This window comes from Eumetopias jubatus, unplaced genomic scaffold (assembly GCF_037043125.1).
Source record: "Eumetopias jubatus isolate StellerSeaLion01/CBP00866 unplaced genomic scaffold, mEumJub1_p1.0 scaffold_14, whole genome shotgun sequence".
In the NCBI taxonomy this organism is placed as follows: Eukaryota; Metazoa; Chordata; class Mammalia; order Carnivora; family Otariidae; genus Eumetopias; species Eumetopias jubatus.
Window position 1 is genome coordinate 48,988,172 of NW_028274820.1, and position 21,780 is coordinate 49,009,951.

General features: G+C 35.4%; 1 protein-coding gene across 6 annotated transcripts in view; it reads right to left on the reverse strand.

Moving 5' to 3' along the window:
* The window catches only part of DGKB (diacylglycerol kinase beta), a 638,091-nt gene that overhangs the window by 471,972 nt on the left and 144,339 nt on the right, over positions 1–21,780 (reverse strand). For all 6 annotated transcript variants that reach the window (XM_028119240.2, XM_028119224.2, XM_028119215.2 and 3 more), the window contains 4 exons: positions 18,817–18,934; positions 16,573–16,661; positions 16,374–16,490; positions 6,215–6,313 (listed from right to left, as the gene is read on the reverse strand). In XM_028119240.2, the coding sequence (XP_027975041.1) occupies positions 6,215–6,313; positions 16,374–16,490; positions 16,573–16,661; positions 18,817–18,934 (423 nt within the window). The remainder of the gene's footprint in view (positions 1–6,214; positions 6,314–16,373; positions 16,491–16,572; positions 16,662–18,816; positions 18,935–21,780) is intronic.

A 21,780-nucleotide genomic window follows, 5' to 3' on the forward strand; every position in this document is an offset into this window, starting at 1 on the left:
TTGATCAAATTTGTAGCTTCCTTTACAAAATTACTCTAAGAATCAAAAGACTTTAGCCTCTTTCATTGATTTCTGTGATCTAACAAATTTATGTACTATTAGAAATAATTTTAGAAGTTCTGAGGCCATTATAATGAAGAGAAATTTATGGATGAGATAGTAATAAAGTTATGGATTAGCACAAAGAAGTAAATAACAAAATTCATGCATCATTGTCAAACGTGGTACGCATTTACCTCTGTGCATTCTAAGGATAGAAGATAAAACATGAAAGTAATAGATTCAGGCATTGTGTTTTATCCTAAATGCATACATGGAATCTTCTTTTTATTTTTTATTTAATTTAAACACAACGCCTGCATCTATTGTATTCAGCCTTTCGGGGGGGGCGGGCAGGGGGCTAACATATATGTGTGTGTGTTGTGTGTTGTGTGTGTGTTGAGTGTAAATAATAAATATGTAATAATTATAATTTTAAAAAAAAAACCATGACAGTAATAGGATTGATAGGGTACAAAAGATAACAAACCATGATAAAGAGAATTGGGAAGGATTTCTGTTAGGTAATGAAGGCATCTTTTAAAAACATAGCTTTTGTTGTTACAGTAAGGAGTTCTATATGACTTTTAAAATGTCTTTCAATGTAGGTTAATGACGTAATAGTGAGTCCGAATAAAATTAAAGCAATTCAGTAAGGGACTAAAACAAATGGACCAAGTCTGTCTTTGGTTGGGGGTAAAGTTTAGAACATAAAAGAACATAAAAGGTGTGTTTCATGCTTATCAGGCCATGTTCTACATGAAATTATTACAATTTTTTGCATTGTCACTTTGAGATTGGACAACAGAAATTTCCAACTTCAATCTATAAGGAGAATCAAGAATATATTTTTTAATGGATTCCATTCAAAGGAGAAATATTCATTTTAACAATCAGTTGGGAAGGATTAATGGCCTTTTATGGAAATTAAGTTGTTTATCAAGAGTCCCCACTGAATAGATTGGAATCACTTTACATTTGTTTGGAGGTAGGATAAGGGAAGGCCTTCAAGAAATCTGCCTTTGTAGACAGTTCTGAATTTTCTTCGATATGACAGTAAATGGACCATGAGTGTCATCATTTTTGCTGGAAGATTTTTCAAAGAAAGCATTATAAGTATTCAAACACAGTCATAGGAGTATCTTGACAAAAATCTCTAAATTACATAAATTTTAAGCAATATGGTTTTTTGATAATACTCTCGAAATATGCCAGAGATCAACTGCAATCCCAGAAAACAGTGATTATATCTGATGTCTAGACTCACTGGTCACATTTCAATTTTAATTTCAGAGTAGCTGGTTTCAATCCATTTTTATGGCAATAGGCACTTTCAAGACCAATTATGTGTGGAAGCCGTTGGTAGTATATGCCAATAAAAGCGTGTCATCAGTGCAAAGAAGGTGCTTACCTTGCTAATCTCCATAACAGGTGAGCACATATCTACTGAATCATTAACTTGAAGTTAATAACAAGTGTTGGGGAGCAATTGGGAGGCTGAGAAACGTGATGCAGGGTTTTTTAAAAGATAAATAACACCTAAAAAGATGTTCTAAAATATCAAAAGACTGCTGCTGTGGACCATGACATTGTAGTGTGTTATTTAGATGCTTCATCCAGGAATTAGGCTCTGTATTAAGTTTATGTCACTCATTCAACAGCTAATCCCTGACTATATAGTCAAGGCAAAGGAAAAAAAAAAAACCTCAATAAAAATAGGTATCTTAAGTTCTTCATTTTATATTTCCTAGAATAGAGATAAATTTCTTCTATTCACGTCCATCTTGCAGTGATTCTGAACCTCACCTGCTCTTCTTCAAGAATATCAGCATGAGAAAATGGGACTCATAATTTTTAAGAAGGAAACTGTTATTGAAAACAAAAAGGAAAACAGGATTATATTATTTGTGAAAACTAATGATATTCTTTAAACAAAAGTTAAAAATTTACAATGGGTGACATGGTGTGGAGTTATTCCTGGGATGTCAAATGAGAATTTACAAATTAAAAAGTCTCAGAGCCCATCAGTCAGAACAGATTACGCAATTTAGTGGGCAGAACAACTGCATAATTTCTTTATATTATTAGTATTTAAATAGTTAATGGGTCCAATAGTAGTATTTATTCCAGGCTAAAAAAGTAACCTTTAATTTCTACTTAGCAAGGCAGGGGAAATTTTAAAGTAAAGAGATTCAGGCTGATTTATTAACATATACAAAACTCCAAAAGCTTTAGAAAGTGGGTGTACTTAAGAGAACTACAGTAGTTCCAATTATCCTTGATTTCTAGTGTGCAACTGGCATATGAGGGATTAGGTGAGTTGATCTAGTTAGAGCCTTGCTTACCATGCTAGATAAACTGGAATTCAAATAGAGAATTACTGGATATTTACTTATTTTAAATATGTTAAAATATTTAAGCAGGAAAATATTAGATTGCCTTTTGGCAAGTGGATCCATTCTGTTTCCGCAGAATGAAGATTGTATGGAATGGAGGCAATTCAGTAAGGATACCATTAGGACAATCCTGGAGAATAATTTGTGATGGTGACATGTGAGGCAGTTACAGTTGGGCTGAAGAAAAGAAAAAGGATTGAGAACTTTAGAATAGGCTGCCCAGTGATTAATCTATTTAAGATGAGTCATCAATGATAATTCTTAGGTTTCTGTGTTGGGAAAGTTAAGATATGAATGTTCTAGTCACCAAGATAAGAAAAACAGGAGAGGGAGGGGACCTGTTTTGGGATTTGGAGAAAGGGTGAGAATGATGAATTCCGCGCATGAGTTTTGGAGTGATACTTCTTGGGTTCCAATTCTGGTCTGTCACCTCATAGCCATGTGACACAGGAAATTTACTTAACCTCTCTGTTTCTCAGTTTATTCATAAATAAAATGGAGATAGTTATAATATTTATCTTGTGGTGTCATTGTGAGGATTAAACAAATTCATACGTATCATTACCAGTGACCACAACCCCTTCATAATCTCAGTTTGCTACCCCACTCACTCTCACAACCTGACACCAATAACCTTGATTTCAACAATCTTGGATTCAACTATAATCTACAACATATTCTTCCTAACACCCATTAGTGTACCTCCCTCTTCATGTCCTTACTTCCCTCACCTCCCAGCTTAAATTCCATGGTCAATCCTTACACTCACTCTATTGCATATACGCTCTACTCCCTGGCTACTCTCTCTTTATCATATTTAGCAAAACACAGTCTCCTTAAGGCTAGGCTATGCCTATCCTTCTCCTGGAACTAGACTAAACTGGAGAAATATGACTGTATGTGACCAGAGAAATATACTAATCCAAGCTTACTGGTTTTATTCTAACTTTATGATGACAAACAAGTGGCTGCCCATTACTCCCTGCCAAACAAATGGTATTTCCTCGACCCGTTAAGCTCCCACTTTCCTCAGTGCCTGTTGTGTGTGTGTGACTTCTTCCCAATCCTCAAACTTCTCAAACATTTTATACCGTCCTTGCTCTCAGCAATATCCCAGGTTCCTAATTCTCTGAGAAAAGAGAAGTGTCACATATGTTTTTGTTCATTGCTGCCCCCTCAACAGTTACATTGTTCTTTTTAATAATATATATATAAGTCAGATCATTCCCTTTTCTGGTCAAAATCCTCTAACAGCTTCCAACCTCACTCGGAATAAAAGCTAAAGACCTTACAGTGGCCTAAATTGCCCTACAGGGTATGAAAATTTTATGACATTTTGACCTTCTCCTTTACTCTTCCTCCTCCTTTTCACTTAGGCCCAGCCAATAATCTCCTTGATACCCTTCAGATAGGACAGTTTTCTCCTGCCTCTGGGTCTTTACTTGTCCATCCTTGGTGACTCCTCTGTGAAGTTCCATCCCCAGAGAGTCATGTGGGTGACTCCCTCACATTCTTCACCTGTTCATTCAACTATCCCCTTAGTGAACTCTTTCTTGACTACCGCTTTCGTAACTACAGCCCCACATTTCTTCTCTTCTTGCTTCAATTTTGTCCTTTATATTTAAAGTACAACCAGGTATGAAATAATTTTCTTATTTCATTGTTTATTGCTGGAATGAAAACTCCACAAAAGCAAAGATTTAGTTTAGCTTTTACCCCCCTACCTATAATACTATTTGGCAGCAACTAGACACTCAATAAATACTTGCTGAATTAATGAATGAATATGTTTAGCATACTAGCTGGTATGGTATATGTGCTCTCTATATACGAGCTACCATTAGTACATTGAATAATGATAATATATTAGGCATGTGAGACAGCATGGGACCTTCAAGTTGCAGCTTTATAGGTGTGAGATGCAAACCTATGGATGGAGGATGAACTGAATATAAATTAACATAATAATGAAGTCAACTAAATAAACAAGATCCCACTGGGAAGAATGTTAAGAGTGAAAAGCTATGACACATGAGGGTTGAGCAAAGGGATGCACCAGCATGGAGCAGGATGAAGTCACGAAATCCAGGAAAGATAAAAAGGAAGTATCCAGAGAAACAGAAGAAAGCCCAAGAGAGTGTGGTATAATGGCAGTCAGTGAAAGGTAGGCATTCATGAAGGATGAAGTAGTCAATAATGCCAGATATTATAGAGTAGGTAGTACCAAGGAAATGATAAGAGAGCAAATGTTGAGATGCAAATCATGATTAAAACTGTAGGAAGATTTAATGTTTGAAAATAAATCTTCAGAATCAAGAGTATCTAAAAAAAAAAACGAGAGCGATTTGTAAGATCGTTAGAAGATAAGAATATTCATGTAACACATGTTCTTTACCTTTGAGTCTCTCAAAGAAAGAAAAGATAGAGAAATAAAAAGAATGCAATTCATGCTTGACTTTATGTGACCAGAGGTTGACATAAGTGCAGTCCCCTGGTTCAATGAACTGAGTAGGGTTTTATATAGGCAGCCAGATGGTAGGGCAGCATGATGAATTTCTAGGGTTAAAATCTGAGATCAAGGTTGCATCAAAACTAGTAAAATTACTATAATTTTAAAAAGAATGTAAACATGTAAAAACTGTACAAGTCCTTTCTCTTTAAGACAATACTATGAAAGAATAAAATAACACCCAAATTCATCTAAAATGTATTTTTATATGGCATTCATTATTTTTAATTAATCTTATTTACTACAGAATGTCTAATGAATCTCACATGAAAAAAGGAAACTTGGAATTAGTTATTGCTATCCTCAGCAACGTGGAGGTATTTTCTTTTGCTCTATATTTGTAGTTTGAGAAAACGAAGAGTTTTAAATAATTTTTAAATAAAGACATTTAAAATACAACCAGTATTTTACAGATAATTACAAAATGAATCATAAGTGGGTGCAAATTGAGTAATTTGATTAATTTCTAGGTTGACCTTTAGAAAAGTATTTGTCTAACATTTCTTAGTTGTTGTATTTTTATTATATCAAGCTAAAGTTCCAGCCACTTAATTTCCATGTCATTTTTAAAAATGCGAACTGCATTATGGATATAAAATAGTTTGTTTTGTAAAATAAGTGTTTCACTTAGGAAACAATTTGGATTTCAAAATGTAAAATGAATATTACCTTTGAATATCTACTTCTCTTTCTATCAAGGTTTGCTCTTCTCTGGGCTGCCTCAGTTATGCATTTCCCACTTACATATTTATTTAATTAAGTATTTTGCAGGTGGTTAAATTTATTGTTCACTAATAAAAAATACAATACACCTAATGGCAGTACATAACTTTCTTTAGCATATGTGTCCTCAGTCTAGGTAGCCTCTGACCTAGATAGAAGAACTCAACATTGCAGATATATAATGTGCATCCCCAGCAAAATTGCCCCTAAGAATAACTTCATTATTCTGGGAAGCTAGATCTATAAAACATGTAAAATGTAGAAGTGTTCTGCCTATACAATTTCTGGTAAGTACAGCATGACTAAGTGGTAAAGCCTGAGTCAGCTTCAGTTAGAACATACCTTACTAAAACGTTTATTGTGCCACGAAGAAAAAAGGAAATATAGTGGGCAAAGGTGTCTACTCGGCAGTAATGAGGTATTTTAGATCTATAGAGCACTGCCTTGATCAATGGAAAATCAGCCCTGGAAGCATTTAGTGGTATAGCGTACCGGTTTGTCATAAAAATGCCAAATTAGAGCAGAATGATGAGAAGGAAAAACTCACCAGTACTACTGGACAGATTGTTGTGGGTGGTAAAATATGGTCCTTCAAAGGTCCGCAGTCACATTCAGGTTTGAGATGAGAAGCACATTTATTATGCAGCTAGGAAAGAGAAAGAAGACACTATCATTTGGAACGACAATAGCAAATATGGAGCAGATATTTCAACCGAGATACAGCAAATGCATTAAAAATACATCAAAAGAATTCCAAGAACAATTAAGAGGATCATAAAGGGAATGATGTTACATTTGCCCTTATATATCTACCTTAAATCCACCATTCAGCAACTTCTGTGACCCAGACTATATATTTTATGAGAAATGTTTATATTAAAAATGTAGTTTAGGTTTTACACCAATAAAAGCCTGATTTCTTTGAAAACACAAATTATTGTCTCTTCCTTTGCTTATCTGTTAGCATAATCTTGAAACCACTGTGCACTGTGGATGCTTTTTTTTTTTTCTTTTTTGACCCTCCTGTTTTCTCAAAGTCATTCCAAAGTGCACAGCTCAGTATGGGGCATAATTGATCCCATCATTAGTTTTAACTTTGTAATTCAATATGTAAATGTAACCAGAGATTCAGCTCAGTAGGAGCAGGATATAAATATAAGAAGATGATTATGATTATAAAAATTTATCTTTATATTGTATTTATCAGCTCTACATTAAGTTAGTGTATAATCATATAATGTGTTATTTACTTTTCAACATGTATGAACCTAAACTGGTATTTTTATCCATCTTGGTCACAAGTTTAAATTAAGGTGTTATAACATGGTGCATTAAATAGTGATTTTTAAAATTGAGGTGATAGTTATTATTGGAATCATACAAATTTGCTAAAGGCATCTAGGGATTTCTCACTCCGTATTAATTTAATATACAATTATTAAAATATACGATTTAATATAAAATATTACTACTTTAGAACAATTATACATGTTAATAAAGTAACATGTTTTGTTCAAAACAAAAATGGAGCTGCATCATTTTTCAGTTTTGAACCAAAGTCACTCCATTTAAGTCATGACTACATTAATTTTCAAAACAAGCCTACCTTAGTAAGCAGTTAATTAGCAATCAAACATAAACCCCTAAAGAATGTTGATTTGCTGTTGGTGATAGAACTCCCCTGAAGGGGTATTTCTGTTGTCCTTCAATCAAAAACATCTGTCATGTTAACTCCTTGCCCTGAGTTAAGGCTACTTGGGCAATGATTACTGCACATTAGGCCACTTTACAAAAATGAAAAAACCTCTCCATATTCATCCATAGTTAGCAGCTGCTTCTCAGTGACATGTAAACTCCTTCTAAAACAGTGGTTTAATCTTCTTACCAAGCACTGCTGATCTATGTCAAGAGGCAAGAGGGGTTAAAGAAGTTCAAGCCACATGTACAAAAGAACTAAATAAATAGATGTTCTGATTTGGCGAGTGAAAATTTGGTGGTGAAATATATTATTAATTTATTGGACTTAATCTATTTCCTTAGAATAAATCATGGCTCTGGAATTTGGACATAATGGACAATGGATTCCTCAAAAGGTACAGTGAAGTCCTCACTCTTGGTACCTGTGAATGCGAACTTATTTGGAAATAAGATATCTGTAGATGTATTCAGGTTCAGATGAAGTTTTACTGGATGAAGAGGAGCTCTGATCCAATGACTGGTGTCCTCATAAGAAGAGAAAAATCTGGACCTAGAGGGACAGAAATGGAGGGAAGAGGCCATGGGGCAACAGAAGCAGAGATTTGGAGATGCAGCCTCAAGCCAAGGAACAGCAAGAATGGCGGGCAAGGAGCAGAGCCTAGGAAGGCTCAAGGAAGCATTCTCCCAGACAATCTTCAAATGGACTATGACCCTGCTAACATCGTGATTTCAAATTTCTGGCCTCCAGACCTAAAAAAGAATAAACCTCTGTTGTTTTAAGCTAGTCATTTTGTGGCATTTTGTTATGGTAGTCCTAGGAAACTTACATATCAATCACTATGAAAAATGAACCAAAACCAAAGACAAACGATGAATCTTAAGGCTCTTCTATACCAGGGTTCACAGCAAAAAGGCTTTTGCTTTTTGATCCTTTAGGAACTCTTTAAAACTGAGAATGCAGATTCCAAGAAGCCTCTAATTTGTAGAGGCACGATCCACAATAAAAATCCTTGCATGTACAGAATGAGAAAGTCCTGAATTTTTTCCTCTTGACCAAAGTTCATGAAGCCTCACATGTGACTCTGAAGGACACCGGGGCAGGGCCCTCTGAATGCCGCACTGACCACAGATATGCCCTCTGAGGGCCTCAGCCTCCTCCACACCTCCATTCCATGTGTTTCCAACAATTTGCAACTGATATGGTAAAGGATAACTACCCTTTCTGTGTAGTTATTTGAGGATTACCAGATGTAAGAAGAGATGGCAAACATAAAATGAACTTAATGACAGCTTCTTTCTTTCTTTCTTCTTTTTTTTAAGACCTGTTTTCCAGCCAAAAAGAAAGAACTAATGACTCCAAGAGAATCACACTTGATGAGCTAAATAGAGAATGTGTGTAGGGGGTAACTCTGCATATTTGGGTTTGAGGATTTCAGAACATAAACGACAAATGAAACTATCATGGGCCTTTTTAGTTTGCCTGTCTCGTTGCCTTATCCCTGAGCTTTGTGCAGGCAGCTGTGAGGCAGAATCCTGCAGGAACATGGGCAAGTAGCAGAGTCTAGAAGAAAGTCGGTAGCCATATGATCATCAATAAAACAGGGACAGGCGGTACAAGAAAAATCTCCTACGCCAGAAGTCTGTATTAGCTAATAATGTGCAGTGATACCTTATACTTTTTTTTTAAGCCTGGAATCTGACAGCTGCTAAATATATTTGGATGGCCATCAACACCATGACATTGCATGAAGCCCAAAGTGTCAAGATGGAGGACACCATATGGGAACTACTGATGATTCTCATCATTTTAAAACCTAGAAGACAAATTTGTATAGCCGGTCTAGTTTATTCACCATATTGCTCAGAGACACACTGGAAGACAAAGTGCAAAATGGGAAAGCCAAAAAAACTAACTTAGAGTTCCCACTACTATTTATCAAGATTAAAAGTGAACATTATTTGGGGAGCCTAGGTAGTTCAGTTAGTTGAGGGACCCACTCTTGGTTTTTGCTCAGGTCATAATCTCAGGGTCATGGGATGGAGCAGAGCCCCAGTTGGAGCCCCCCACTTGGAGCCCCCTGCTTGGAGCCTGCTTTGGGCTCCCTGCTCAGAGTAGAGACTGCTGGAGATTCTCTCTCCTCCCTCCCCATCCGCTCCTCCCCTGCTCACCTGCTCTCTCTCCTTCTCTCTCAAGTAAATAAATTAAAATCTTTTCTAAAAAGTGAGGATCATTTTTTGCTGTGAACCCTAAACTACTCTAAAATAAAAATAAAAAGTCTATTAAAAATGGCAAATATCAAAAAATACAAGCCATCTGATAGAATTTAAAAAGCTCCTTCCTTCCCCCCCCCACATAAAATCTTAGGTTACTGGTAATGTTTTATTTCTTGATCAGATTCTTCTTATATGAGGTGTTCATTTATGCAAAATTCATTCAGCTCTACCCTTAGGATATTTATACTCTTCTGCAAGCATACTATTTTTCAATATAATTTTAAAAAGGAAAAAAGTGAACATAATCAGCAATAAAAACAATTTGCTTAAACTTGTCACCATGACATTTTACAGACAAGCATATAAGAAAAAGACACAGCTGAGTCCTTTTCAGTGTCAATAAGATGCTGAAGACTGAAAATTGTCTTAAAGATAACCCAGATCCCAAATCAGCAGAAGTGTAAAGACAAAAATCCTCATCAAGAATAGAAATAAACTAGAGCATCGATGAATCCTGCCTCTTCTATAAAATGGCCAAAGGAGCCCCAGAGATAAGAAATTGTTACCTTCTTTTAAGTGTTTTTATTTTGATTCATGGGTGTCTTTGCATTTTTTTAAGAGTAAGGCATAGAAATCCTTAGGTCATTTTATTTTTATATGTACAGAAATTCTCTTTTGTATTAAGCAAATCAGTCCTATATCTAGGAAATTCATAAAATATGAACCAGCTTTTCCTGGAAGTGAATTAAACACTTGGAAATAATTTCAGAGTTTATGACAATTTCCAATGGCACCTAATTTACAGCCAGGTCTATGTTTGTTGGGAAAAGCGATCTCAAGTTAGGCAGAAAAAGAAAACATGTGAGAGTATGTATGTGTGTGAATGTGTGTGTGTGCACATGTGTGTATTTACAGGGTGGAGTTGTGAAAAGAGTTGGAGTACTATATTGAGAAGAAAGCACTGGAATCTAACAAGTCAAAGGAGGAAAAAATAGAAAATAAATTTCCATATGTATTTGTAGGAAAATAAGACACAGAAGTCATTCTTCTAAAGAAAACTAAGTGACCTGATTTAAAGGAACATTGTTGGCTTATACATTCTTTTGTTTCTAACATTTTGCAAAATCAGGGTGCTGCTTTAATGCAGACATTTGCTAAAGCATAAATGTTCCTATTAGAAAGGCACTGGAAACCTTTAAACGCTGCTATTCATAACTTAATATTTTAATAAAGGAGTAGCCCTACATGATACCAAAAGTAAAAAATTCATAGCCATAGTAGGCTTTCTTTCGTCAGGTTTAAATGAAATATATCACCCTCCTATCTTGCTGAGTCCTACCTCACCAGGGACATTTTACTACAACCAGGAGCAAATTACAACTTGTTTTAAATAGAATGTCAAGGAAATACACTCTCAGCAGAAATGAACTCATATTCACAGTGGGATCTTAGGAACAGAGAACGTAAGCAAGAGAAGGAAAAGAGAACTAATGAAGATATTTAGCCTGGCTGATTGAATTATAAAACACAAGAAAATGGTTGCATAAATGCTAGAAGGTAGTTCACAGTCTTCTTAGGAGTTTTCTGTTTTTATTTTTTTAAGTGGTTAGATTTGCAACAGGATATAAAACTCAGTTTCCTAAGAGCTTAACTTCATATCTACAAGATGGCAAATTAGTATCATTTCAAGAAGCCACAAGTGCTGACTAAAAAGACGGTGTTAAAATGAGTTCTTATATTTAATATTTGTCTAAACCTACTTGTATGCCTGGTACAGATTTAGGTATTACAGGATGATCTTCTAAAAAAAAACAGAATTTAAGACGTGCATTTAAAATTCAATATTTAACATTAAGAAGACAAATATATCAGTCATTAAAGTGAACTTATCGGGGCGCCTGAGTGGCTCAGTTGGTTAAGCGGCTGATCCGGCTCCCTGCTCAGCAGGGAGTCTGCTTCTCCCTCTGACCCTCCCCCCTCTCATGCTCTCTCTATCTCATTCTCTCTCTCAAATAAATAAATAAAATCTTTAAAAAAAAAATAAAGTGAACTTATCAAGGACCTCCTCTAAGCTCCATACTCTGTCAAGCATTTTAGGTGATGAGGAAAAAATGTGTATTTTTGACCAGGAGCTCGATCACATTGTAATCTAAAAGCGTTCACAACCTTAATATGCAGACATGAAACCTCTGGAGAGCATTTAGTCTTTCTTTCTGGTATGGAATAAAAGTACAGAAAGTATTCAAAAAAAGAGAACTCTTAGTGTCAAGGAAAATTTCAAGGCAGATACAGAACTTAATTTGGTTTTTCAGGTGTAGTTAGAATTGAAGGGGGGTACACTCAAGGGGATAGAGTCAGAAAAGTAACAGGTAAGGGGGAAGCGTGGCTGTCCAAGGGACGGCCAATAGCTCTTCACAGCTACAGCAGGGGCTGTGTGTAGAAAGGAATAACATATACGTCATGTGCTTAGGTTTGGGTCTGATATTTGAGGAACTGAAAACCAGGTCGGGTAGGAGGAAGTGAGGGCTGCATTTATTATCACAGAACTATTATAGGGTGCTGAAGGTGGCATATGATAACAAACTAGTATTTTCAGAAGATGATTCTGGAGGTGGTTTGCAGCCTGCATTATAGGAAAAGTACCTTCTGTTAGGGAGATAAGCCAAGAGACTCTGACTCTAATCTAGTTAAGAGGTGCTAAGAGTTTGCACTTGGGCTGTGAATGATGGCTACAAAAATTAAAATCCGAGAGAGATATTTTAAGGAGAAAATGTCAAGGCTCAGTGATAGGTTGAATATATGAGAGAAAGGTGAAAGACAAGAATAAAAGAAATTGACTTCTAACTTTATTTCCAATGACTGCAAGCATGATGATACCATGTCTGATAGAAGAGAGAAAGCTGGAATACTTGCTTTTTGTGAATATAAATAAATCCGCTTAGTCTAAGATTTAGTGAGATTCAGGACCACATGGTTCTGGATGATTTTAGAATATGCAGATGCTATTCTATTCTGACTTAGACTGGGCAACTAGATCCTTCCAGAGGTGAAAGAGAAAGGGCATGAGTAATATTCATGGAGCGCCTTCTGTGAGCCAGGGGTTGGATTTTGTGCCCCTGTGGTATTTTACCCAGTTTTCACTACAATAATAATTGTCAATTACTGAATACTTATTATGTGTGAGGTCTTGCCCTAAACACACCTACACAGATTTTTTTTAACTCATTTAATTCTTATAACAATCCTGTAATATAGGTATTGTTAACTCCATTTTACAACTTAGGAAACTGCCTGGTCCAAGATTAAACAACTACTATCTTAATTGTTGGACAGTGAACATGTTAAGAATCTGGTCAGCCTGACTTATAAGACTCAACCCATTTCCAAAAATAATACATAAAAGAAAGCAATAGCCTTGGGGAAACTTGTGAAATGAAGCCAAGTTTCATTCTTTTTGTTTCTCTTTGCAATCTATTTCGTATAGACTCCATTCAGATAGGTCTTCCTAAAGCTTAGCATTGCTGGTGCCAGAGCCCATCTCTTTCTCAACTTCTGCTAGATATTTGCTATATTAATAGTACTTTCTGGGAAGCATGAGGACATGAGAAAAGAGATTCAGTCTGTTTAAAGGCAATCAGTAGTAGTAGTAGGAAAACACTGGGGTCAAGAACAGATCAACCTTACGCTAAAATCTTCCATAATGGTTCAAGAAGAAAGTATAGGTTATACTAAATATATAAATATTCTGGGGTAAATATATTTTGTTTAACCTAGGTACAAAATCATTAAATTAATGAATGTGTCCTTAAAATGGCTTACAGTTAAAAATCCAAAAGTGCATAGAGAATGAACTTACTTTGAAGAAGGCTACATATTCTTCTGGAAATATGAGAACTTCAAAAAAAAATTATGCAAGTCTTGTTTCGAGAACCAAATACCCATAGGACCTCTAGAGATCATAGTTTGTGAAAAATAAGGCCAAGGCTCACCAGAAGACTCTGGACTTCTCAGAGCTTAGTAAATTGGCAGCCATATATATATATATGTATATATATATATATATATATATTTTTTTTACTCTTCCTTAAACCTCTCAGTGCTCCCTTGTTTCCTCAGCAGAACCAAAGGATTTAAAGACATTTGCAGTTTATGCTGTGCTCTGCTATAGTGACAAATAGAATCATCTTCATTTACACATTGATCTTTACTTAAGAATAAGATGTTAGGGGCATGTTGTCTGAATTAATTTGGGCATGAAATCCTGAGATTTTTAAAAGTATAGTTTATTCAGAGGCAACACCCTTTTTCCTACAAAAGAGAGGCCCAATTTCTTTCTTTTTCCAAAATTTTATTTATTTATTTGAGAGAAAGTGTGGGGCGGAGAAGCAGAAGGAGAGAGACAAGCACACTTCGTGCTGAGTGAGGAACCCAATGCAGGGCTTGATTCTATGATGCTGAGATCATGACCTGAGCCAAAACCAAGAGTTGGATGCTTAACTGACTGAGCCACCCAGGTGCCCCAGGGAGGCCCAATTTGTTACAAGGCTGGGGCCAAGATTAAGATCAAATATAAATGTACAACTGATAAGTAGCAATGTCAGAAAGAGGTAGCAATGTAGATTTATGGAATTACAGACAAGAGGAACATTAAAACGTAAGAAAGAAAACTAGGAAAACAAAATGGAATATAAACAAGAAAAGAATCTAAAGATTCCTTGAATATCAATAGCAGACTACTAGCAATGGTAACTTCAAGGAGAGTCATTTCCATAGACTTGAAAGGGCAGAAGACATATTTCATGGAGATTAAAAAAGGAAAGAAAGAGATCAGTCAAATGAAAATTCTAGAAGCTCACAAGCCTTTGTATTAGGAGAGACAGTAATGCATATTTTTAGAGTATTCAAAATGATTACACATTTAAAATACATTAATTTTTAGGGTGCCTGGGTGGCTCAGTCATTAAGTGTCTGCCTTCGGCTCAGGTCAGGATCCCAGGGTCCTGGGATCGAGCCCGGCATTGGGCTCCCTGCTATGCGGGAAGCCTGCTTCTCCCTCTCCCACTCCCCCGGCTTGTGTTCCCTCTCTCGCTGTCTCTCTCTCTGTCAAATAAATAAATAAAATCTTAAAAACACATAAATTTTTTAAGAAATAAAAAAAGAAAAGAAAAATAATAAACCTAAGACATTACACTTGAAATTTACGAAGAATGGGAAAATAACTTGAAATACAAACGAGAAATAAATTCTGATATTCTCCAAATTCAGCTTATGTTAAAGACAGAACTAAGGAAATATGCACTATATGGGGAAAGTAAGGGAAACAGGCTTCTACAAGATTGAAACAAAAACTACATATTTTTATAGATACTTAGCAAAAAAAACTAATATTACATAATGTATACAAATTTTCTAAAAAATTAAACAGTTGTGGTCTTCTTAAAACTGAGGACTCAACAAGTTTAAGTAATCCATATGTGTAGTTTAAATCATTGTCAGACATTTTATTATAATAACCAAACACTTCAAAAAACAAAACTCTTTCATAACTGAGGAAATTTCAACTGTAAATGTAATTTAACCAAGTAATAGCTGAAAATGATTGCAGAAAATGTGTTCATTTAAAAAAAAGTATGTAATCGTATTTTTGAAATGCAAGTCACAGTTTGTTTCTCTCATTATCCTGTGTGTATGCATATGTGTGTTTAAGAAAAATTGTAAATGGTTTGTGGGGTATGGGGTTGAGGGGCACTACAGAAAAATGTACTTAGCTGAAACACTGCTCCCTACTGTTTTAATCCCACAAAAGCAAGAACAATTTCTCCTACAACAGGAGGGCTCATACACTAGCTGGAAAAACAAAACAAAATTAACGTGTGTGTGTGGGAGGGGAAACAATCCCCTAAATATTTTTGTACTCTATTATAAAAATGACATTCTAATTAATTTCCAGAAATTAAACACAAAACTCTAGCATTACCATCTAACAACTGCATTTATTCCGGAAGTTATTTGAAACAGGCATTGATAATTATGCAAATCAGGCAGAGTCCTAAAATTTCCCAGAAAAAGACCAATTTACCTCTTCTTTCTCAATTGTCAATATCATTATAATGACTAGAGTTTACATCTATAAACACTATATGTAAATACCATATGTAAAATCTTATACCTCAAATTATGATATAAGTGAAGGAGCAAGGCAACAACATGTTGTGAGGAAGGGCAAAATAAGTTCTTAAAAGGATCAAGAACTGAAATATGGACCTACTTGCATGTCTACCTAGCCATGTGGTCAACGACAATTTGCTGTCTTTTTCTTGGTCTTAGTGTCTTCACTGTATAATGAGATCTTTGGACCACATTATTCATCTGTCTACCCTTTGTAAGCCCATAGATTCTGTGATTAAAATAAATTTACAACATGTAAAATAGAAATTTCTTCCAAAATAGCATTAGGGATGGAGGGAGAGCTGAATTCTACTCAGACTGTGTCCTACATGCATCGCCCACCCCTAGCCATGGCTTCTCATTACCTTCCTGGTACCTCCTAGAGCTCTGTGGAACATAGGTGGAATCTGCATAATGGTATAATCTCTAAGGTTGTCACTAGCTCTAAAACTCTGGATTCTGTGAGGACAAATCTGACTTCGACCCTTATCCCTTTGGGAGATATATGGTTTTATGCTTAGTCTAAAATTCAGCACGATCATCCCGGATAAAACTCTTGGAAAGTATGGGATACACAGTCTCCATTGTGAGTGAATGCTAGAGATTTGTTTTCCGATGTTACTCACTGTGATCTGACACCAAACACAATGCAGTCCTGTCAGGCCCTGGTAACATTTAACCGTTTTGTGGCACTTATCACACTTGGTTGGGCAGTTACCTTCAACCCAGTAATGATGCATGACCTAGAGTAGAACAAGAGCACTTTGATAAGAAGAGGCATCTATAACCACCACCCTAAGAAAGTAAGCAGAGCCACACACTTACATCAGTGTTCTTCTTGGACTTCACATAGGTCTTGATGCAAGAAGGAGGTGCTCTAGCCACACAGCGCTCATGGACTGTATACTTGCAAACTGAAAAGAAACATGTACACCCATTCAGAGCTAATCCTGGTCCTGATTGCAATTTTATAGGGAAAGAATGACATTAACAGAACCTCATTTCATATCCACTGCTCCCTAATCAATCCAATCAGCTACATCAAGAAAAAGTCTAAGTTGACTGTTTTTACCATGGAATACAAAAGGCCAATTAGTACAGGAAATATTATGCATGTGAAAAACCAAGACTCCTCTATCACGGCATAGCAGGAAATGCTTAATTAAATCAGGCCTCACTCAAATTTTTCACAATAATTCCCAGATGACAGAAATATTAAAGACAAATTGATGACTGCCAAATGGCTTGGTGTCATTTGCTAGAAGGAAGAGATCTATATTTTACAAAGTATAGGCATGAGAGCAGCTGGAGGGCATGGAAATAAAAGCCCATGAGTTTATGCTACTTTCTCTATTGATTTATCTAAACCTTAAATGGCTGATTAGTCCATTTCCAGAGAGTAGATTTCATCACACATGCCAGGCCTTCAGTATAAGTTTATCCCTCATTTGCCATCATGGTACTGTTTGTCCAAAAGGAACAACCTTTTCTGAAAATGTATAAATAAATAGAACAAAAACTAAAGAAAAAATGACCATGCATCCCTCTCAATAAAACAAAAACAAACCACTACATAGAATTAGAATGAAAAATACTAATATTTTTACTAAAATACTAAAATCTACATAATAGTCATATAGTAAAACTGTTCCAAAATATCCACATTGTGATTTCCTTTGGTCACATTGAGAAAGAAGCCAGACTTTTTCTTCTTTCCCATATTGGTGATAATGTTGAGTAATGCATTTGCCACACTGGTCAGTTACAATTTGTGAACAAAATTCTCACTCTCCATATGACATCACTCACATTATTTGAGTTACCATTTTGTTTCATATGCTCCCATCCATAGAATCTACCATGAAAAACCCTTTACTTTAAAAATAACAAGACTTGAAAAACAAATTACTTCCTTTGTACATAAAGAATGTCCTAGCATAACTAGCTTTTCAAATGTGGCCACCAGAAACTGCCCTCTGAAGTGACATATTACAATTTCATATAAACTTATTAATATCACTTAAATGTGGTTAATTGATATCACTAAAACATGGTTTTTAATGTCAAAGAATACATGTGAAAGGAAATCAATTCTCAGATATACTACCAAAGACACTGCCGCCTAAAAATAGTATTGGAAAACCATATACTGTATGGAAGCCAAATAAGAAATTAGATTTAATATAAATGCACAAAAATGGGCTGTGTTTAATAAACTTGATATTTTCAGTAACTCCATAGAGAGCAGAAAAGGAAATGGATGGACAAATTGCTGGACCAAGAGAATGTCATACTTTAATGAGGAGGACACAGTATCCCTTGTTTTAACAGGGGCATTAGAGAATGTAACATTTTGTTTATTTAAAAATACTTAGGTGATTTTTATAAATTAATTGTTATATATTCCACCAGAAAATTCTAGTGGGCAGTACTCACTCAATGGAATACAATGAAAATTGCAAAGATAAGTGTACTGAAGTGGAAATAGTGGCCACAACTCATGAGATGGCAATCCTTCAGGTTCCAATATCCATTAACTATACAGGAAGGTTTTCCTCATGATAGCATTAAAAATCATGTGCGTGAGGTGTAAGATTGGTTTGTATTCTTAATTTGAATGCAAATTAATAATCAATTAATCTAATTGTTTCTTAAAAGACCTAAAAGAATTGGCTCATTATAGGAAGACAATGTGAATAAAGTGGCTAACTTGAAAATTAAAGGACAAATACGAGTAAAATACAAATATGAGAAACCGGTGGGTTTTTTTTATAATTATCCCAGAAAAAAATGGGAATCATATGTAAGTCAAACTACAATGGAAAGAAAATGGCTGATGAATTGGCAAATGCCCTTAACTCTTTTCCAAAGGGAGAGTTTCCTAAAACTGAAGAAAGTTAAAGCTAGAGTGACCTAAACATTTAGGAACATACTGCAGGGAAACATAAATCCTAGGTACAGGGAGGTCAGAATGATTTCTTAGGTCTCCATCTACAAATAGGACTATTCCATGAAATCAACCTTTCCTCACTGGAGGCGATGACATCCAGGCAAAGCAAGTATACTCACAGGAACAGCAGAGGCCCTGCTTCCCCACACCAATCAGCATGTTCAGACAAAGATTGCAGTAGGCAGGTTTGTTAAAGTGCTTGAGTCGCCACACATGCTGTCCATCATCCTTCACGTTCTGCACAGGACGTAAGAGAAACAGATTTCACTTAATGAAATAAACAGAGGAATATGCAAGTGCCAATAAAACTCAGAGCTGGACGGAGGCATTTGAAGGCAATCTGTTATTTCATCCCTGACTTTCTCCAAGATCGCCAAAGAGTCTAGAAAAACACATGTGCTCTAGTGGAATGAGATCCTGCTAACAAATCTCGGATACTATAGCAACGCACACATTCTTGTCTAATGTCAACAGTCCGACAGCATGTCCCAAACCATCATAATGACCTGCCAAACTGAGCACTCCCTAAGAACGAGGACATGTCTGTCTCGCCTTTGAATATTTTATCCTTAGCACAATTCCAGAAACAAATAAATGAATAAAGAAAGAGAAAACACTCTTCAGTGGAAGAACCTGACAAATAAAAACTTGGAAAGAATGTTAACCCTTGCTTAGTAGTAGGAATGTGCAAATTTCTTGAGGGTGGGGTCTTAAAGGAGGCAGTGGGATGGGACAGAATGGGATGGGAAAACACAATACTTAAAGGTAAGTTATCGGTAATATTTTAAGACATCAGTTGGGGATTACTTACAGCTTATAATTTACATTAGCATATTTTTATATGTCACAAACAGCAAATTTTAAAAGGTAAAATTTTTTAAGGACCTAATTATATTATCATGTTGGTTGTTCCTCTTTTGTAAAATATGAATATTTTAATCTCATAGAAAGGTGCTAAAATATTAAAACTATATTACTGTATTTATATCAATTACTGTAGTTATTTGCTGCAATAAAACCTTAGGTTTAAATTAATTCACATTTAGCATAACAACTATAATTATGATTTATTTTTCTAAGTAAAACTATATAGTATCATAATAGCTACTTCTCTAATAGGTATGTAATTACATCTGTATTGTTCAGATTGAAGTAAAATGAAATAATATGATGCTCATGAGTCTCTTGAATTCCTTACAAGAAGGTCAAGATACTAAATGAAGTTATTATGTATCATTACTTTTGTCACTATCATTTTCTGCATTCACATGTAGTCCTTGTACACCACTCACCAACTTGTATCAAATTCGGATTCATTTTAGACATCACTTATTCTACAGAAACCATTATGGGACATGATTTTTCACATTAGCCTAATTGTCATATTTTTCAGAATACATTCACCTAATAAAACTTTTGGATCACCTGCTGCGTGCTGGGACACTAACACAATTTCTGTAGTAGTGGGACAGCATACACATGTCCAGATCCTTTAATTTCTCTTGATACTAACATATTAATAATGCATCCCGACCACTTTTTTCCTATTTCTAGTCAAGAGATAAACCACCAAATTTGAAATACTTGATTACATCCATAGTAACTAATTCTCACATTAGAACCAGAAATGTCAAATTTGCATCATAATATGAAACATTAATGAAAAAGCTTCCTGGGAGATAACTCTCTGTGGGTGTCTTGAATTTCTGCACAATTTGTAACCAGCAGAACCGTCCTTTATTTCCAGGCTATCTTTTCAATGATATTTGAAAAACAAACAGCCTTGGGCAATAGAGATGTATCTCCCTCCGGAGGAGAGGGCAGGTTTACTTATTGTCCAGTATAATAAAAATAATCTCTCCCTTCTAGGAAAAGGTCAAGTAGGTTTGTTTACTGCACATTATAAAAGATTTAGTTTCCCCAAGCCAAGGGTTCCAAGCTCTGATGCTGTGCACAGTGATTCCTTGGGCCACACCCCATCACCCCTGGGGGACTCTACAGGCCCGGAGAACTAGCTCAGACATGCAGCTCCTATTGTTTGCTTTGCTGTAAATAAAGAAGTCCTTTGTTTCTGACCCAGGTGTCTCATGTCCTCTGCCAGTATTCATGAAATGTTAGCAAGCTAACTTGTTAACTTACAAGTAGGGTAACTCTCAGAACCTTCACAGTTCTTGACAATGCTCAGATTCCTTTTTTTTTTTTTTTTTTTTTGACAAAGGACTAACAAGCTCTCAACAAAAGCAATTATGTAGAGTGTGTCACGGAGAGGACATCAGAAGACACTTGTGTTTCAATTTTCTTCCACAAATTAAGAAATACGTTTTATAGTAATTTCTGAATCCAGTGCTGGTTTGTTTGAATCACAAGATTTCTAATATCATTATTATATGAATGGAACATTTTATATATTTGTTTAGCATTGCTGTATTTTTCAAACTGTCAATATTTTAAAATTGCTATTCCTTCAAATAAGAATAAAACATCCTTAGTGAAAAGTGTAAGTAATGGGGTTGTTAATTTAATATACAGAGAGAGAGATGGATAGATAGATAGGTATAATATAGAGATATAGATAAATAAAGTTGGCTTAAACTAAGATTCTTAAGTGAAAAGAGGAAAGGGAAAAAACCTAATTTTCATATGTATTACTGTTCTCATAATCCTTGTCATTTTATTTTTAAATGAGTGTCCATTACATGTGAATAAGCCTCATCCTGTTGAAGAGCACATATGGACTAAGTTAGCTGGCATTTTCCTTATCAAAAAATAAACAAGTCTGAACGTGGGTGTTCTGTCAATCAGAACACTTAGCCATGTTACAGGCTGCAACTGATGTACAAATCCATTACCCAGACATAAAATACTTTACCAAAAAACAAATTAAATAGCTTTATAACTCTTAACTGGATACATTGCCAAAATATGCAAAGGATGAAATATGTATGTGACTTCAAGAGAAGAAATTGAAACCAGGAGCCAACTATTTCTCAGCAGTGCAAATTATACTCCAGTGCTCTGTATTTTCATGTCTTGTCTTGTTTGTCTTATTTAGATGGTAAACTTAGTGGGGGACGGGGAGAATC